The sequence below is a fragment of the Bos mutus genome, chromosome 8 (assembly GCF_027580195.1).
Source record: "Bos mutus isolate GX-2022 chromosome 8, NWIPB_WYAK_1.1, whole genome shotgun sequence".
Lineage (NCBI taxonomy): Eukaryota > Metazoa > Chordata > Mammalia > Artiodactyla > Bovidae > Bos > Bos mutus.
This window is the reverse complement of record NC_091624.1, coordinates 17805492-17824473: the sequence shown is the minus strand read 5'-3', so window position 1 is coordinate 17824473 and position 18982 is coordinate 17805492. Positions and strand designations below refer to the sequence as shown.

The 18982-nt window shown below is 37.7% G+C and overlaps 1 protein-coding gene across 4 annotated transcripts in view; it reads left to right on the top strand.

The window, feature by feature from the left end:
* Window positions 1-18982, top strand: part of SLC44A1 (solute carrier family 44 member 1) — a 231099-nt gene that overhangs the window by 113539 nt on the left and 98578 nt on the right. For all 4 annotated transcript variants that reach the window (XM_070375176.1, XM_070375175.1, XM_070375177.1 and 1 more), the window contains exons 4-5: window positions 526-662; window positions 18453-18543. In XM_070375176.1, coding sequence (XP_070231277.1) covers window positions 526-662; window positions 18453-18543 — 228 coding nt within the window. The remainder of the gene's footprint in view (window positions 1-525; window positions 663-18452; window positions 18544-18982) is intronic.

The following is an 18982-nucleotide window of genomic DNA, read 5'->3' as shown; positions in this document are numbered from 1 at the left end:
TCATTTTGGTGTGCCCACATGAGGAGATAAGCTCAGGGTCTTTTTACTCAGTCATCTTGGCTACCCTTGTATATATTTGTTCATTTTTATAATGATATGCTTCATATATGATTGTGTATTCACTAAAGTTTATGTATAAAGTATAATTCATGTTATATAGCAGTAATTTGGGGGGTACAATTTGTCAAAAAAAGAAAACTAAACCTAGTTATTTAAAAAAAAAAAAAACCTAAAATAGATCATTTCTGATTACAAAATATACATTACAAAATTTTAAATATAAAAAATATATCATTAAAAATAAGTTCTGTAGTTCCTCCATCCCTACTGTTAAGAGTATATTTATAAGCAGTTACTTTTTTAAAATTGGGTATGACTAGATTTGCAAAATGTTTGTTCATGTATGATTAAATTTGTAAAGTAGAATGCAATGAGATGTTCTTTGCTCTTAGGTTTATTCAAATATGCAGTGAGCCAGACTATGTTTTGTGAAATAACATCTCAACGTTTTTCTTCCTGCTTTAGGTATGTATTCTTTTTGGATCCATGCAATCTGGACTTGATAAACCGGAAGATCAAGTCTGTGGCACTGTGTGTAGCAGCATGTCCAAGACAAGAACTGAAAACCATAAGTGATGTTCAGAAGTTTGCAGAGATAAATGGTGAGACATTAGGCTTTCCAAGTCTATAGTACAGTCACTGTTAAATATTATGTGTTTGCCTTTCAATATAAATTTGTCCTAGCATTAAATAAATCATCATAGAACCTTAGAAAGAAAAAGAAAAGTGAAGACACTTTTGGACTTCCTTGATGTAAATTATTATAGTCACTTAGGGAGCTTGTTGAAACACCAGATTCCTGGGCCCTGCCCAGGGAAATTCTGACTGAGTAGGTCTTTGGGTCCTGAAAATTTGTATTTTTTACAAAATGTTTCAGGTGATTTTGATGTAGCCTGTTTGAGTCTTTGGGAAATACTAGACTACTGTATGGGAAATTCGGGTTTTTTTCCGCCCCTCCTTAAGTATAGGCTCAAAGTTAGTTTATTTTTATCCCTGGATGTAATATGTATCTATCATAGAAAATTTGAAAAGTTCAGAAAAAAATAATGAAGTCAAAAAACTTCCACCATTTTTCAGTGTGTTAATTGTATATATAATTTTGTGTTTTGCTTTTTTAATTAGGCATTATGTCTTAATCATTTTTCGAAGAAAAAAGTTATGAGAAACCTTGAGCTTAAATATTTGGGAATTCCCTGAAAAAATAAGCATATTCAATTTCCTGAACTCTAGCTTTCTTCTCCTAGATTGCTAATCTCCAGGTGCTATCCTCAGCTCCATATGACTCACAGCAGTTTTCTTCAGAGAATGTTTTTTTTAAAACCTCTCTTCAAGGAAGGCTGCATAGTGATAGTCCCTCAAACTTGTATTTTTCCATGAGGTTTCATGTTTGTATTTTGTGTGCGTGAATCCGGAGAGTTGCCTTTGTCCTGCCCAAAGGACAGGCTACTTCTCGCCTTGAACAAGAGCTGACTCAGGCATCCACCTGTTGTCACTTCTGGATGGTTGGAGAAATAGCCCAGGAACATAACTATACACACACCAGCCTGGTTCTAGAGTTTAGAGTGTTTCAGATGGAGGTGCTAGCCTTCTGAGGGAGCAGGATGGAGGCTCCCAGACTAGTGGTATTCTTATCTGTCAGCATCAGATAGTAGGAAGAGCATGGGACTAATTTGACCTGGATTCTAATTCTGCTTCTGTCACTGACTGGCTCTGTAATGAGGGAAAGAAGGTATAGCCTGTCTGAGCCTAGACTTACTCATCTGAGACATTGTAGGTTTTAAATAATTCCCCTCTCTTAGGTTGGTATGAGGATTAAATGAGATGATACATGAATAGTACTGGATACTTGGTGAGCATTGAATAAACAGTTACCAGCTACTCTTTTAAGATCTCATTCTCTCATACATGTGTTGATTTGCTGCATCTAATACCAGGACTGTCAGCTCTATCATTATCAGGTTTCAGGGAAGGATGAGTTATTCCTTAAGGGCTTTCCTAAAATATCAGACAATGTGGGCATATATAGTGTACTCTGAAAGGTAGTATCATTGAGTGGTTAATTGTATAGACTCTAGAACCAGATTGCCTGGGTTCAGATGTTGGTCCTGCTACCTAATATCTGTGAGACCCTGGGCAAGTTACTCAGTCTCTCCATGCCTCAATTTCCCCATCTATGAAACATGTGTATTTGTACCTGAAGTACCTCATAGAATTGATATGAGGAGTTAATACACAAAAAATGATTAGAACAGTGTTGGGAAAATATAACTTGTTTAAAAAAAAAAGGATTGGCTACTGCTGTTACATCATCATCATTATTATTCTACCAATGGAATGTAATACTTTTCCTGTCTCCAAACTCGTACTGAATTTACATACTGCTGCTGTGTTAATCTTCCTTATTAATCTCTTATTCAGAAATCAGTGGTAAAAAGATAAAATCAAAGTCTATGGGTCTTACCCTGGCATTCAAAACTATGATCTAGTATTGAACTATTTTCTAACATGTTCTCTTGGACCTGCTGGATGTGAGTGTTGGTCCTTGAACCTGACGTATCATCTGGAAGGCCAGAAGAGAGCTGGTTCCTCGTTGGCTGTGTTGCCTGCTGTGATGATCCACTGGGGGAAAATGCTCCATGATGCCCAGTTTTCATGCTTTGTTTCCAGACCCCTGTCCTTGTAAGTGAATATGATACTGAGTATGGCCTTAATAGGTCTCGTTAAGAAGCACCTTCCAGTGAGTTTTGCAGCTTTGTATTACTCATAGTGTCTTGCACAAAGTTGTTATTCAGGAGTGTTAATGAATAAACATTATTTTAGAAAACAGACCTCTTAGATTGGTGTCTAGTGATAAAGGCACCCTTAGGCTTTTGAGGCAGCTGTGTGCAAAATAAGTTAGCAGATTAGGCATTTAAAAAGTAGCAATGTCAACATCAAAAAGCACAGCAGTAGAGGATGGAGAAGATAATAATTTAAAAATGTAAATAGGAAACTATAAAATTGTAATCAAGAGGGAGCCTTTTTTGTAGGGGCCTAAGCACTTTAATTTTAAAAGTATCCCTAAGTTGAAATTTCTGAATTTCTTAAAAGAATCTATATTGTTTTTTGGATTGGTGACGTAAAGCTGGAGGTACAGGTTGATTTGGAAGGAGCAGATAATTTTTATTGTTATCTGTGTCCATTTGCTATTACAGCTTTATTTCTGTTAGAAAATACACAGTTCTTGACCTCAAATATATACCTCTTAGTCATTAATTTCAGAGATGTGAATCTTTAAAGATAATTTAGATTTAAGTGGGAACTTTCTGACTCTGTAAGAGAATTGTTAAAAGTCCATGAAAGAGCTCTAACATATGAGAAAACTGCAAAGCTCATAGAAGACATAAGAGAAAGCTTTCTGACATTGGATTTGGCAATAATTTCTTGGATGTGAAACAGAAGCACAGGCAACAAAAGAAAATGTAGATAAATTGAACTCATCAAAATTTAAAACTTTCGTGAGTCAAACACACAATCAACAGAAAGAAAGGCAACGCGCGGAATAGGAAAAAACATTTGCAAATCTTGTATCTGGTAAGGGGTTAATGTCCAGAATATGTAAAGAACTACAACTCAACTACAAGAAAAAACCTACAACCTAAATAAAAAATAGGAGAAGGACTTGCGTAGACGTTTATGCAAAAAAGGTGTATGAGTGGCCAGTAGTAAGGATATGAAAAGAGACTGAACATCACTAATCGTAGTTCATCACTAATCATAATCATCAGGTGGCCAAAGTTTGGGAGTTTCAGCTTCAACATCAGTCCACCCAATGAACACCCAGGACTGATCTCCTTTAGAATGGACTGGTTGGATCTCCTTGCAGTCCAAGGGACTCTCAAGAGTCTTCTCCAACGCCACAGTTCAAAAGCATCAATTCTTCGGCGCTCAGCCTTCTTCACAGTCCAACTCTCACATCCATACATGACCACAGGAAAAACCATAGCCTTGACTAGATGGACCTCTGTTGGCAAAGTAATGTCTCTGCTTTTTAATATGCTGTCTAGTTTGGTCATAACTTTCCTTCCAAGGAACAAGTGTCTTTTAATTTCATGGCTGCAATCACCATATGCATTGATTTTGGAGCCCCAAAAAATAAAGTCAGCCACTGTTTCCACTGTTTCCCCATCTATTTGCCATGAAGTGATGGGACCGGATGCCATGATCTTAGTTTTCTGAATGTTGAGCTTTCAGCCAACTTTTTCACTCTCTTTCACTTTCATCAAGAGGCTCTTTAGTTCTTCTTCACTTTCTGCCTTAAGGGTGGTGTCATCTGCATATCTGAGGTTATTGATATTTCTCCCGGCAATCTTGATTCCAGCTTGTGCTTCTTCCAGCCCAGCGTTTCTCATGATGTACTCTGCATGTAAGTTAAATAAGCAGGGTGACAATATACAGCCTGATGGTCAACACCAAAATCAGATTGATTATATCCTTTGCAGCCAAAGATGGAGAAGCTCTACACAGTCAGCAAAAACAAGACTGGGAGCTGACTGTGGCTCAGTTCATGAACTCCTTATTGCCAAATTCAGACTTAACTTGAAGAAAGGGGGAAAACCACTAGACCATTCAGATATGACCTAAATCAAATCCCTTATGACTATACAGTGGAAGTGAGAAATAGATTTAAGGGACTCGATCTGATAGACAGAGTGCCTGATGAACTATGGAATGAGGTTCGTGACACTGTACAGGAGACAGGGATCAAGAGCATCCCCAAGAAAAAGAAATGCAAAAAAGCAAAATGGCTGTCTGAGGAGGCCTTACAAATAGCTGTGAAAAGAAGAGAGGCGAAAGGCAAAGGAGAAAAGGAAAGATATAAGCATCTGAATGCAGAGTTCCAAAGAATACAAGGAGAGATAAGAAGGCCTTCCTCAGTGATCAATGCAAAGAAATAGAGGAAAACAATAGAATGGGAAAGACTAGAGATCTCTTCAAGAAAATTAGAGATAACAAGGGAACATTTCATGTAAAGATGGGCTCGATAAAGGACAGAAATGGTATGGACCTAACAGAAGCAGAAGATATTAAGAAGAGGTGGTAAGAATACACAGAACTGTACAAAAAAGATCTTCACAACCCAGATAATCACTAATCATAAGGGAAATGCAAATCAAAACCACAATGAGATACCACCTCATACTCACTGGGATGGCTACTATAAATACAAAAACCCAGAATGTAGCAAATGTTGGTGAGGATATGGAGAAATTGGAATCCTTGTGCACCATTGGTAGGAATGTAAAATAGTGTGTCTGCTGGGGAAAACAGTATGAGGTTCCTCAAAAATTAGAAAATGGAACCAGGAGGATCTATAAGACAGTGAAAATGCTTTGTATGATACTGTAATAATGGATACACTTCATTATACATTTTTCCACGCCCACAGAAGAAATATAGTAGCCCTCATAATCAACAAAAGAGTCTGAAATGCAGTACTTTGGTGCAGCCTCAAAAATGACAGAATGATCTCAGTTCATTTCCAAAGCAAGCCATTCAAAATCAGATTAATCCAAGTCTCTGCCCCTACCACCAGTGCTAAAGTATCTGAAATTGATCAGTTCAGTGAAGACCTACAGGACGTCCTAGAACTAATACCAACAAAAAGATGTTCTATTCATCACTGAGAATTAGAATGCTAAGGTAGAAAGTCAAGAGATACCTGGAGTTACAGGCAAGTTTGGCCTTGGAGAACAAAATGAAGTAGGGCAAAGGCTAACTGAATTCTGCCAAGGGAATGCATTGGTCATAGAAAATACCCTTTTTCAAAAACACAAGAGACGACTTTACGCATGGACATCACCAAATGGCCAATACTGAAATCAAATTGATTACATTTTTCATAACCGAAGATGGAGAAGCTGAACAAGATCTGGCACTGACTACGGCTCAGATCATCAGCTTCTCATAGCAAAATTCAGGCTTAAACTAAAGAAAGTGAGGGAAACCACTAAGCCAGCTGGGTACAACTTAAATCAAATCCCCTATGAATATGCAATGGAGGTAACAAATAGATTCAAGAGATACAACTTGTAAACAGTATGCTTGAAGAACTATGGACAGAGGTCTGTAATATTGTGCAGGAGGCAGTGAACAAAACCCTCCCAAAGAAAAAGAAAAGCAGGAAGGCAAAATGATTATCTGAGGAGATTTTACAAGAGCTAAAGAAAGATGAGAAGGGAAGAGCAAGGGAGAAAGGGAAAGGCGTAGCCAACTAAATGCAGATTTCCAAAGAACAGCACAGAGAGATATGAAGGCCTTCTTCATTGAACAGTGTATAAAACTCGAGGAAAACAACAGAAGGGGAAAGACTAGAGATTTCTTCAGGAAAATTGGAGATATCAAGGGGACATTTTGCCCAAAAATGGGCACAATAAAGTACATAAATGGTGGAGACTTAGTGACACCGAAAAGATCAAGAAAAGATGGAAAGAATACATAGTACTGTGTAAAAAAGATCCAGATGGATGGGGTGATTACAATGGTGTGGTCAGCCACCCAGAGCCAGACATTCTGTAGCACAAAGTCAAATGGGGCTTAGGAAGCACAGCTGTTAATAAAGCTAGTGGATGCTACAGAATTCCAGTATAATTATTCAGAACCCCAAAGGATAATGCCATCATGGTGTTGCATTCAATATGTCAGCAAATCTGGAAGGCCCAGAAATGGCCACAGGACTGGAAAAGGTCAATCCTCATCCCAATTCCCAAGAAGGGTAGTACTAAAGAATGTGCTAACCATCAGACAATTGCACTCATCTCCCATGCTAGTAAGGACATGCTTAAAATCTTGCATGCTAGGCTTCAGTGTTATATGAACCAAGAACTTCCAGATGCCCCATCTGGATTTAGAAAAGGAAGAGGAACCAGAGATCAAATTGCCAACATTCACTGGATCATAGAGAAAACAAGGGAATTCCAAAAAAAACCCCATTTACCTCTGTTTCATCGACTATGCCAAAGCCTTTGACTGTGTGGATTATAATAAACTAGAAAGCTCTTAGAGAGATGGAATACGAGACCATCTTACCTGTCTCCTGAGAAAACCTGTATGGGGGTCAAGAAGCAACAGATAGAACCTTGTTTGGAACAACTGATTCATTCAAGATTGAGAAAAGAGTACAACGGGGCTCTCTGCTGTCACCTGGTTTGTTTAATATGCTGAGCACATCATGAGAAATGCTGGGCTGAATGAGTTACAAGCTGGAATCAAGATAGGAGAAATAGCAACAACTTCAGATATGCTGATGATAACACTCTAATGGCAAAGTGAAGAGGAACTAAAGAGCTTCTTGATGAGGGTGAAGGAGGAGAGTGAAAGAGCTAGCTTAAAACTAAATATTAAAAAAACTAAGATCATGGCATCTGGATTCGTTACTTCATGGCAAATAGAGGGGGGAAAAGGTGGAAGTAGTGACAGATTTCCTTTTCTTGGGCTCTGAAATCACTGTGGATGGTGACTGCAGCCATGAAATCAGAAGACATTTCCTTCTTGGCAGGAAAGTTATGACAAACATAGAGTGTGTTGCAAAGCAAGACATTACTCTGCTGATAAAGGCTCTTATAGTCAAGGCTGTGGGCTTCCCAGTGGTCACGTATGGTTGTGAGAACTGGACCATAAAGAAGGCAGAACGCCGAAGAATTGATGCCTTAGAACTATGGTGCTAGAGAAGACTCCTGAGGGTCCCTTGAACAGCAAGGAGATCAAGCCAGTCAATCTTAAGGGAAATCAACCCTGAATACTTGTTGGAAGGACTGATGCTGAAACTGAAACTCCTGTATTTTGGTCATATGACGTGAACTGACTCATTGGAAAAGTCCCTGATACTGGGAAGGATTGAGGACAGAAGAAGAAGAGGGCGTCAGAGGATGAGATGGCTGGATGGCATCACCAATGCAATGAACATGAACTTGGACAAACTTTGGGAGATGGTGAGGAATAGAAAGGCCTGGCATGCTGCAGTCCATGAGGGTGCAAAGAGTCGGATACAACTGGGCAACTGAACAACAACAGAATGTAAAGCACAAAGATGAACTCTGATGTAAACTATGGACTTTGGGGTGGTTATGATTTGTCAGTGTAGGTTTATCAGTTGTATCAAACATAGCATTCTGGTGGGAGAATGTTGATAATGGTGGAGGCTAGGCTTTATGTGGGGGTGTGAGGTTTATGGGAAATCTCTGTACCTTCTTCTCAGTTTTGCTGAGAACCTAAAACAACTGCTCTTAAAAAATTGTCTTGGAGAAAAATAGATTGCTATCTGACCCAAAAGTTCCACGTTTAGAAGAATTGACAGCAGGATATCCAAGAGATATTTGCACAGTCATGTTCGTTGCAGCCTTATGCTGCCAAGAGGTAGAAGCAAACTAAATTTCCATTGGCAGATGAATGGATAAAGAAAATACGGTATATACATACGGGGAATACTAGTCAGCCTTAAAAAATAAGGAAATCCTGCCATATACTATGTATGTGTGAAGCTTGAGGATATTATGCTAGGTGAAGTAAGGCAGTCACAGAAAGACAAACACTGCACGATTACACTTATATGAAGTACCTAAAGTAGTCAGTGTCAGACTTTATTTTTGGGGGCTCCAAAATCACTGCAGATGGTGACTGCAGCCATGAAATTAAAAGACGCTTACTCCTTGGAAGAAAAGTTATGACCAACCTAGATAGCATATTGAAAAGCAGAGACATTACTTTGCCAACAAAGGTCCGTCTAGTCAAGGCTATGGTTTTTCCTGTGGTCATGTATGGATGTGAGAGTTGGACTGTGAAGAAGGCTGAGCACCGAAGAATTGATGCTTTTGAACTGTGGTGTTGGAGAAGACTCTTGAGAGTCCCTTGGACTGCAAGGAGATCCAACCAGTCCATTCTGAAGGAGATCAGCCCTGGGATTTCTTTGGAGGGACTGATGCTAAAGCTGAAACTCCAATACTTTGGCCACCTTATGCGAAGAGTTGACTCACTGGAAAAGACTCTGATGCTGGGAGGGATTGGAGGCAGAAGGAGAAGGGGACGACAGAGGATGAGATGGCTGGATGGCATCGCTGACTCGATGGACGTGAGTCTGAGTGAACTCCGGGAGTTGGTGATGGACAGGGAGGCCTGACGTGCTGCGATTCATGGGGTCGCAAAGAGTCGGACACGACTGAGCGACTGAACTGAACTGAAAGTAGTCAGGGGCTTCCCTGGTGTCTCAGTGGTGAAGAGTTCACTTGCCAATGCAGGACACTGGTTCAGTCCCTGAGCTCAGGCGATCCCACATGCTGGAGAGCAACTTAGCCCATGCGCCACAACTACTGAACGTGTGCTCTAGAGCCTGGGAGGTACAACTGAGCCCACGTGCAGCAACTACTGAAGCACGTGTGCCCTAGAGCCCATGCTCCACAAAGAGAAGCCCAGTCACTGCAACTAGAGCAAAGCCTGCGCAGCAGCGAATGCCCAGCACAGCCATAAATAAATAAATAAAGTTATAGATCAATAAATAAAATAGACTCTTTAAAGGTAAAATGGTGGTTGCGAGAGCTGAGGGGGATGGGAAACGGGGAGATGATGTTGGATGGGTATGTTGTTTAGTTGCTAAGTCGTGTCTGACTCTTTGCGACCCCATGGACTGGAGCCCGCCGGGCTCCTCTGTCCATAGGATTCTACAGAGAAGAATACTGGAGTGGGTTGCCATTTCCTTCTCCAGGGGATCTTCCCAACCCAGGGATCGAACCGGTGTCTCCTGCGTTGGCAGGTGGATTCTTTACTACTGAGCCACCAGGGAAGCCCAGCACAGCCATAAATAAATAATTAAAGTTATAAATAAATAAATAAAAGTCAGACTCTTTAAAGGTAAAATGATTGCAAGAGCTGAGGGGGATGGGAAATTGGGAGATGATGTTGGATGGGTATAGAGTTTCAATTTTGCAAGATGAAAAAATTCTAGAGCTCTGTTGTACAACAGTGTACATATAGTTAACACTAACATACACTTTTTAAAAAATGCTTACTACAGTCAGTTTTATATTAATGTTTTCATCAAAATTTTTTTAAAAAAGAAAGGGAATTCTGACACATGCTATAGTATGTATGGACCTTGAAGATATTAGGTTAAATGAAATAAGCCAGTTACAAAAGGACAAATACTGTATGAGTCCCCTTATTAAATGAGATACTCAGAGTGGTCAAATCCACAAAGGCAGAAGGTGGACTGGTAGTTGCTGGGAGCTGTGGGGAGAGAGAAATGGGAAGTTACTAATTTCTACATGAAGAGTTTCAGTTTTGCAAGATGAAGAGATCTGGAGATGGATGATGGTAATGATTGCACAATAATGTACTTAATGAAAACTTAGTGTCTGTACATAGTGAATGTACATTAATGTACATGTACATTAATGCTACTGAAATCTGCACTTAGAAATGGTTAGGATGATAAAATTTTTGTTATGTGTATTTTACCGTAACTTAAAAGTTTATGAAAGAGAATCCTGTTTGGGGTAGTAAGTTTTTCAATGATAATTTAAAAACTTATTTTAAAATGCAAGGTAAAATAACATTTTTTCTTACCAGAAGGAAAAGATAATATAAATCCTTTTCAGAATTTTAAGTTTCCATGACAACGTTTGAAGGTACTTTTTAGCACTTAACCATCCATTCATGTGAACTTTTATTACCTTTACAAATTAGTTGAAATCAGTATAAGGAAAAGCTCTTAGTTCCTGTAGTAATGTAAGAAATGCATTTATCAGGCAAGTGATAGTTCCTCCATTCTTTGTTTCTTTTAGACAAGAAAGAGGAGTTGTTTTCTTGGACACTTAAGTTTGTGGAATACTTCTGTCAAATATGTCTGACTAGAATAGAAAGCTAGGAAGAAATAGCTCAAAATTAGATTGATAATGTAGAGATACTGCCATATTACAGGAAGCTTTAAAAGACAGATTTAAGATGAATATAAAAGTATGTTTTTGTACATCAATTGATTGATAGATGTATAAATGTTCATTTCATTATTTTGGGCCATAGCTTATACAGACATAAATACCATAAATATGTGATGCTAGAGAATAAAACAATTTAACAGTTGCCTTTAAAAATCAGAGGTGCCAGATACCATTAGGATTCAGTGTTAAACTTCTTTGGTGCTTTGTTTATCATCTTGCTGCAGTGGTGCAGGACTTTCCTGGGGGCAGAATCATGCTCTATTTGTCTCTGAATATCCAAGCCCTAATATAGGATCTCACATAGCAATGATTCATGTTTTTTGAAAGAATAATAGACTGAGTGTCCCTCTTCATCTCTATTGCCACTTAATAATTTCTCATTCTCTTAACACATTATCCTTTGCTCAACTCTGCATCCATGTGAGTTGCCACCAGCAGGTAAACAAACTGTTTAGCTTCAGTCTAACTAGAATTGCTGTGAAATCAGTTCTTTTTATTCATCTCTAAATAATTCATCTTATTCATTTATTTGTCTCTCTTATATATACTCTCCAAGTGATTATTCATGCTTTTCTTTTCTTAAGTCTTCTCTTTCTTCCTCTTTCCTAACCTTATGCTCTACAGAGGAAACGAAAACCATCTGGTGAGAGCTCCCATCTGAGGTCTTATTTTTCAGCAGAGCATGAATCCATCAACTTTCCTTCCCTGCCGTTTCTGATGAACAAGTTTCTTTCCTCCTTTACTATCATTATTTTGGAAAACTCAAAAATGTATACATTGTGGGGGCGGGAGGAGGCATCTTCCTCCCTCTAACACTAACTTCAACTTTACATGAAACTTTCATCTCAGCCCAGCCAGATCATCCACTGGGCTCAAACCATGACAGATGGTGAAGGGAAGGGAAGATGATTCCTGCTCAGATATTCTTCCTCTTCCTCTCTCTCTTCTGATTCTGGTCCTACCACCACCTCTGGTCTATAGTCCACCGTTCACTTTATTCCACTGTCCCTGATGTTCAGCATGGGCATTTGAGTCTGAATAGGCAAATCAGACTGAAGCTCTGTGTTTTGTTTCAACATAGTCATAATCCCTATTTGTGCTGTGCACAGTGGCATGTGCCATGCCCATGCTTTGCATATCGTTTTATTCTTTCCACATACAGTCTAAATTCTAAACAAAAGTTTAGAAATGAGAATAACCTGTAAGTTGAGGGCTGACTGCTTGTTCTCAGTTGGTGCTAGTATTTTACATGGAATTCTTTATTATTTCTTGTATTACTCTTATCAAACTGTTGTATCAATATTATTTTCTTTTCCCTCACACTGTAGTAAAATGGCTGATTTCTTATTTTTCTTTTGTGTTCCATTTATAGCACTCCTACTTAGGAGTTCTTCTTCAATGTACTGTATCTTGTATAAATTCAGAGTGCTTTATGACCTGCCATTTGGGCCATGTTCACATTTTGAGGTGAGCCATGCAGATTGGTGCTTTCAGTGATCATTGCTGAAAATCATGAGAGAGTATGTGATCCATTCAGATAAAATAGGTGAATACTAACAAGCCTTTTGATTATTGTTATCTAGTTGGTAAGTGTAGAGTTAGTATGAATAGGCAATCAGATTATTGTTTGCCTTTTTTTCTTACCAGTCAGTTACACTATAACTTAAAGCACAAAGTTAGTATGGATATTTTTTCTTTTTTAACTTTTATTGGAGTATAGTTGCTTAGTATGGATTCTTTTTGGCCACAGTATATCAAAAGATTGGTTATCATTTATAAATGAGTGCAATGAACAACTGTAGCAACTGATTCAATTGCCTCCAAATCAGAGATCATCAAGGGAGACTTGACTGTTAAAAAGAGGGGGAAATTCTTAAATTTAGTAATATAATTCTAAGTAATTACTTTATTCAACAAATAATTAATTAGTACCCATTAAATATGTACCAGAAAGACACAAACAAGGTATAGTCGCCATGTGTAAGGAGCTTGCATTAGAGTAGACAGTCAAACTTCTCATTATCCTCTGCAATACCTGGTAGGAGTCTTGTACAAAGATGACCAAAGTTAATCCCCTCAGCAGATATTTAGTGTGTACCTAGTATATGCCCGTAGTGATTACAGGTGCCATATCTCCAGCTCGTTAATAGTGCTTCATGAAAATTGCAAATATGTCCATCCTTTCTATTGGTTACTAGAAATGGAAATTGGAAAATTGTCTTGCTCTTTTCTGGCATATAAATACAGAATGCTTTCCTACTTAGAAAGGAATTAAATTCATTGAACTCATATTCATGTCATTTGTTCTTAATAACAAAAACTTCTTTTTTGTTTAAAGATTTTCTTTTTTATTAACTACAATTTTCTAAACCATGTGTTTTAAGGACTATTTTTTTCCTCTTGGTGTATCCTACAAATGTTATTGAGATAGTAAATCAAACAAAAATTTAAAATAAGAATTAGCCTCCAATGCCAACGCTTTATTTCAAATAATTTGATGTTTTAGACTAGTATTTCTTAACTAAGGGTGATTTTTGCACTTGCCACAGCTACCTCCTCCCCCTCCCCCATCCAGGATGTTTAGAAGTGTCAGGAAACGGTTTTTTTTTTTTTTTTTTTTTTTTTTGGTTGTCACAGTTGGGTGAGAGGTTACAGGGAGGCTGCTGGCATCTAGTGGACAGAGACCAGGGTTGCTGATAAACATCCTGCAAATGCACAAGTCAGCTCCCTACAACCAAGAACTGCCTGAGAATTGTGTTAACACCAAGGTTTAGAAAACCTGTTTTAGATAGTATACTTTGTAGTGAATGGTGAAAAGCATATATCATTATATATAACATGTAACACCAAAATATAACAGGATAAAATAATTCTTTTTTGTTGTTGTTAATCAGGATGTCTGTTTTATTCAACAGATGTCTTTTGAGTGCCGTCTGTGTGCCAGGAAATAGAAATTCCAGATATTTTGAAGGCATAAGATCCCAGTTCTCAAAGAGCACACATTCTAAAGATAGGAATGATATGTAAACTAAAAATTATAAAATAATATGTGTTTTATAATACAGCTAAGAAGTAAATAGCTTTGTTTGGGTGCATCAGATAAGACTTGACGGAGAGGGTAAATATTGTAGTTTGTAGAAATTCTCCTCAAACTTGAACACTCTTTCAGATGCTGGTTAGGAAAGGACAGCTCAGCAGAGGGAATAGCATGTGAAAAAGCCTGGAAGCTTGAGAAACTGCAAGAATTGTAAGTAGTTTATTAATGAGCCTGGAGTTTTAGGTAGAGGCCTGCCTTAGGAGGGCCTTGAAACCAAGGAGTTTGGAATTTGTCCTGAGAGCAGAGGTATAATAAACGAATCCTAAGTTTACAGAAATCATTCTGAAGGTTGTGTGCAGGATGGAGGTAAGAAACCCTCTGAGAGAGTAGTTTAACTGACCCAATAAGAGATCATGATGATCTGAAATAACATAGATCTAGGACTTTCCTGGTGGCTCAGTGGTGAAGAATCCACCTGCCAATGCAAGGGACACAGGTTTGATCTGAGAAGATCCTACGTGCTGCAGGGCAACTGAGCCTGTGTGCACAACTACTGAGCCTGTGCACAGCAACCCCTGAAGCCTGAGTGCCCTAGAGCCCGTGCTCTGCAACGAGAGAAGCCACAGCAATGAGAAGCCCGTACATCGCAGTGAAAAGAAAGCCTGTGTGCAGCAATGAAGACCTAGCGCAGTCAAAAATAAATAACTAAATAAAAATTATTAAAAAAAAATAACGTAGAAAGGTCTGATTGTCAGGACTTGGTATCTTGAATGTCTTGAATAGTATGAGAAAACATAAATGGAAGACGTAGATAAAGAAGATACAGAATGACTTCCATACTTCATCTTGGGAATTTTATGAATGGTGGAGCCATTACCTAGGGTAGATTTAAAACGGGAGGAGGCAGAGCAGATTTAGAGAGTGGGTGATGGAAAAAAATGTTTTTCAAACGTATTGTCTTTGCAGTGTCTATGGAATATACATTTTTTTTCTCAGGAGCATGTTGAATACTTGTCTGATTATGATTATTAGGAAAGACGCAGAGGAAGCACTGTGGGCTGCAGGTAAAGAATTCTATTTCTTAGTTTGTCAGTGATCTCCTAAAAGGCCTTGGAAATATGACTTACTTTTTTTCATCTGTAATGTGTGGAGCATGGTGATGGAAACATACCTCTTAGTGAAGTTGTTATAAGTGATATTGAGCTAAAAAATAAAAAATTAACTATTATAAAGCCTTTGAAATATTGCAGTAGTTAAACATTCTGGGGCCAATAGCAACTGTTTACCAAGATAAATGCTTATATACCCAAGTTAGGTTCCTAAGATCATTCATTCTGATGGCCTGTGAATAACATTGGCTAAGTTGCATGGATTGCCTCTGATGTGGTTTTGAGAAGCTTTTGTTCTTTGCTTTAGACTTTTCATTACTCTAGCACTTTATTTCCCTGTTTTTTGCAGTAGAAGAAAAATATTGTCTTGCTGTTTATAACCAAACATCTTATGTCTATACTTCTACTATTGTTTATACTTCTACTACTAAAAAAAATAGATACTGCCTTAAGAGTTCACTAAAAATATATTAGCAATACACATGAAAAGAGAAACAATTGTAAAACATTGGCCATTTCTGGGTTGTTTTAAGGTTCTTCATTGAGGCTTCTCTGTCCATCAGTCCTTTGAGTAGGAAGCAATATAAAGTTTCTTCTGATTGTTACTACCAGCACATTGTAAAGATCTTTTTCCTTTAATCTATTTAGTACAGGATCTATTTAGTACTGGCCTCTGTCCCAGAATACCGTCAGAGATAAGGCTATTATCCTTTCATTGAGCATTATCCTGGGAAAGTCTTTATAAAATTGAACTCTGTTGCACCTGCTGACCTCCTTTTTTAAAATGAAAAAAGGGTGGGGATGAAGATTATGTTCACTGAATTCAAATGGAGCAGTGTGTTTGACAGCACTGACACAATATGCTTTAGTTAGGGCCTTTCGTGTTGTGCAAATCAATTCCCTCTTGGACTCTGAAAGAAGTAAGTGGACAATTCAGATCAGGAAGTTGATGATCACATTGGGTGCTTGCCCTGCAGTTACTGGCACAGTGGCTATTTTTTCTTGAGCAATTCTATAATAGGACTCCAGCTATTTTACAATTAATCTAAAGTGTTTGCTTGCCATGGCTGTCATATTTTCTCTAAAATTGCTATAAATAGTATCTAGTGGTGTTATCTTTAAACATGAAAGCCTAATTTTAGAAGTTGGACGCTTAATATTCATGCTTAACTAAGTCATTAAAATGGAAGAGAATGATAGAAAAGAATTTTAGAAACTTAGTTTCCTATTGAGTCTAAAGAGCTGCAGAAACTTGAAGAACAATGCCATGCAACTTTCAAGTATCTCTTTAAAAATATTTTACACTGCCCAATTACCTGAGATATTTTTATATAAAATAGATGCTACATGTATTTATGTAAATATGCTACTAAGCCCACATATTCAAACACTTCAGTTGGTTTGGAGGCAGCATTACTGATGTAGTGCAGGTTTGTGGCTTTCTCAAATTCTTTTGATTGAAAGTACAAGATGTAAATGAAATACACCTCTCCGTTTTGTTGTCCCAACAAATCTTTTTTTCTGTATTCCATTCTAGTTCCTTCTCATGTCCTCACATGATGTTTTCACAATTAATTCAGTGTTAAAATCTGCCTTCACATTATATTTTAAACATATTGCATGGTGATACAGTGCAAAATCTCATTATTGCTATAATATAAATGCAAAGCCATTCTATTTGTATTTAATAATAAAGTATTTGCCCGAATTAGTAACCTAGTAAGAACTTCAATAATGAAATACAAACAATTTACATGATATAATATAGTAGGTCTGAGCAAAATCAGAGCTAAAGCCTAAATGTCCCTAGCTAACAATGTCTTTGTACAATGAACCTTATAGTATAATAGTTGCCATATTGTAAAATTAGCATGTTGCTTGAATAAGACTTAATCAAGGATTTGGTGTACTGTATCCATCCAAATTATATATATATAAATGAAAATGAAAGTCCCTCAGTTGTGTCCAACTCTTTGTGACCCCATGGACTATTCTCCAGGCCAAAATAATGGAGTGGGTAGCCGTTCCCTTCTCTAGATCCTCCCAGCCCAGGGATTGAACTCAGATCTCTCTCATTGCAGGCAGATTCTAAGCAGATACCAACTGAGCCACCAGGAAAGCCCAAGAATTCTGGAGTGGGTAGCCTATCCCTTCTCCAACAGATCTTCCCAACTCAGGAATCGAACTGGGGTCTCCTATAATGTAGACAGATTCTTTAGCTGAGCTACCAGGGAAGCCCATATATATATGTATATATGTATGTATGTATGTATTGGCCATGTAGTCAGAAAATAACCAATCTAAGACTAAATTTAAGCTGTTTTAAACTATCTGAAAACTGAGAATCCTTTGATCAATTGATTGATTTGATCATAGTTCAGTTTATTTACAGTTACTGTCTCATGCCTCTTACATAAGAAAAAAGTAGTGTATTATCTGAATGCTATGTGCTATATGTAGCAACCTTAAATATTTAGTAATGGAAAGCATAGGAAGGAGAGATGGCATATGTAGTTGAAGAGGAGTTTTGTAGCCAAAGAGATCTAGGGTTTAATCCCAGCTTATTGATGATTAGCTATGTCAGTTATTTACCTTATCACTTAACCTCTATTTTCTCCTCTGTTAAGTGGGCTTAGTAATGCCTGCTTTAGTAAAGTTAAAGTAAATTATATAATTTATATATATGAGAGCGAAGTTCACCCCACCGGTGAGTTCACAGCGTGATGGGAGGAGGAAACGGGTCCTTTGCCCATCACAACTGTTCTCTTGGGATGAGAAACCTGCATGGGGAACAGAACCAGCCCCATAAATGGGCTGGTTTCAGCCTAACCCTCAGAAGCACTGGGGCTGGCAAAAACTCTTGGTTTCTTCAGGAGAACTTTTATCATGTTAGTTTTTTCCATTGTTTGAAGACATTTCTAGACAGAGTTGGGTCAGTTACAATGAAAAGTTGACTCTTTATAAAATTATATGTGTGTGCATGTATATTATATAGGGCCTGACATATGACACTCAATGAAGATAGCTCTAATATTTATTGTTATTACCCTAATACTGTTAATTAAACTTTCTATATAAGTTTCCAGAGAAGAATCTGCTTCAAATGATTAAGGATCGATACTATTAGACCAAATCAAACTTTTATTAATTCTATAATGTTTGAAAGTTGTATATGTTGAATTAATATTAACCTATAAAATAAAATTAAAATGAATTAATAAAAGAATTTATTCAGACTCTGTTCTGCTAGCTAACATATAGCTTTTCTTTCAACAGGCTCAGCACTATGCAGCTATGACCTAAAGCCTTCTGAATATGCATCATCAAAAGCAAAAGGTCTTTGCCCCAAACTACCTGTTCCAGCGAGGTAAATTTTACTGTATTTCATTAACTTGTTACTTTTGTTTTTGTAGGTAGATTTTAAACTGTATATGTTATGAGAAAAGAGTGACTTGATGATACCTGTTGCCCAGTTTCAGTACTTTACAATTTTTAAAGTAGTAATAGAAATGACAACATGAATTTCACATTATTTTAAAGTACACACACACACACATACATATAGGCAAACAACATTTCTAATTCTCAGATACTTTAAATTTCTTTGGTGGGCTCACTTTTTAAAATTTTTTAATTAAATAATTTATTTATTTTATTTCTTGGCCACGTCTAGTGGCATGTGGGGTCTTAGTTCCCCTACCCGGGATTGAACCCATGCACCCTGCAGTGGGAGGGCAGACGCTTAACCACTGGACCACCAGGGAAGTCCCTCACTTTTTTTTTTAATGTCATAGTTTTCAAGTATA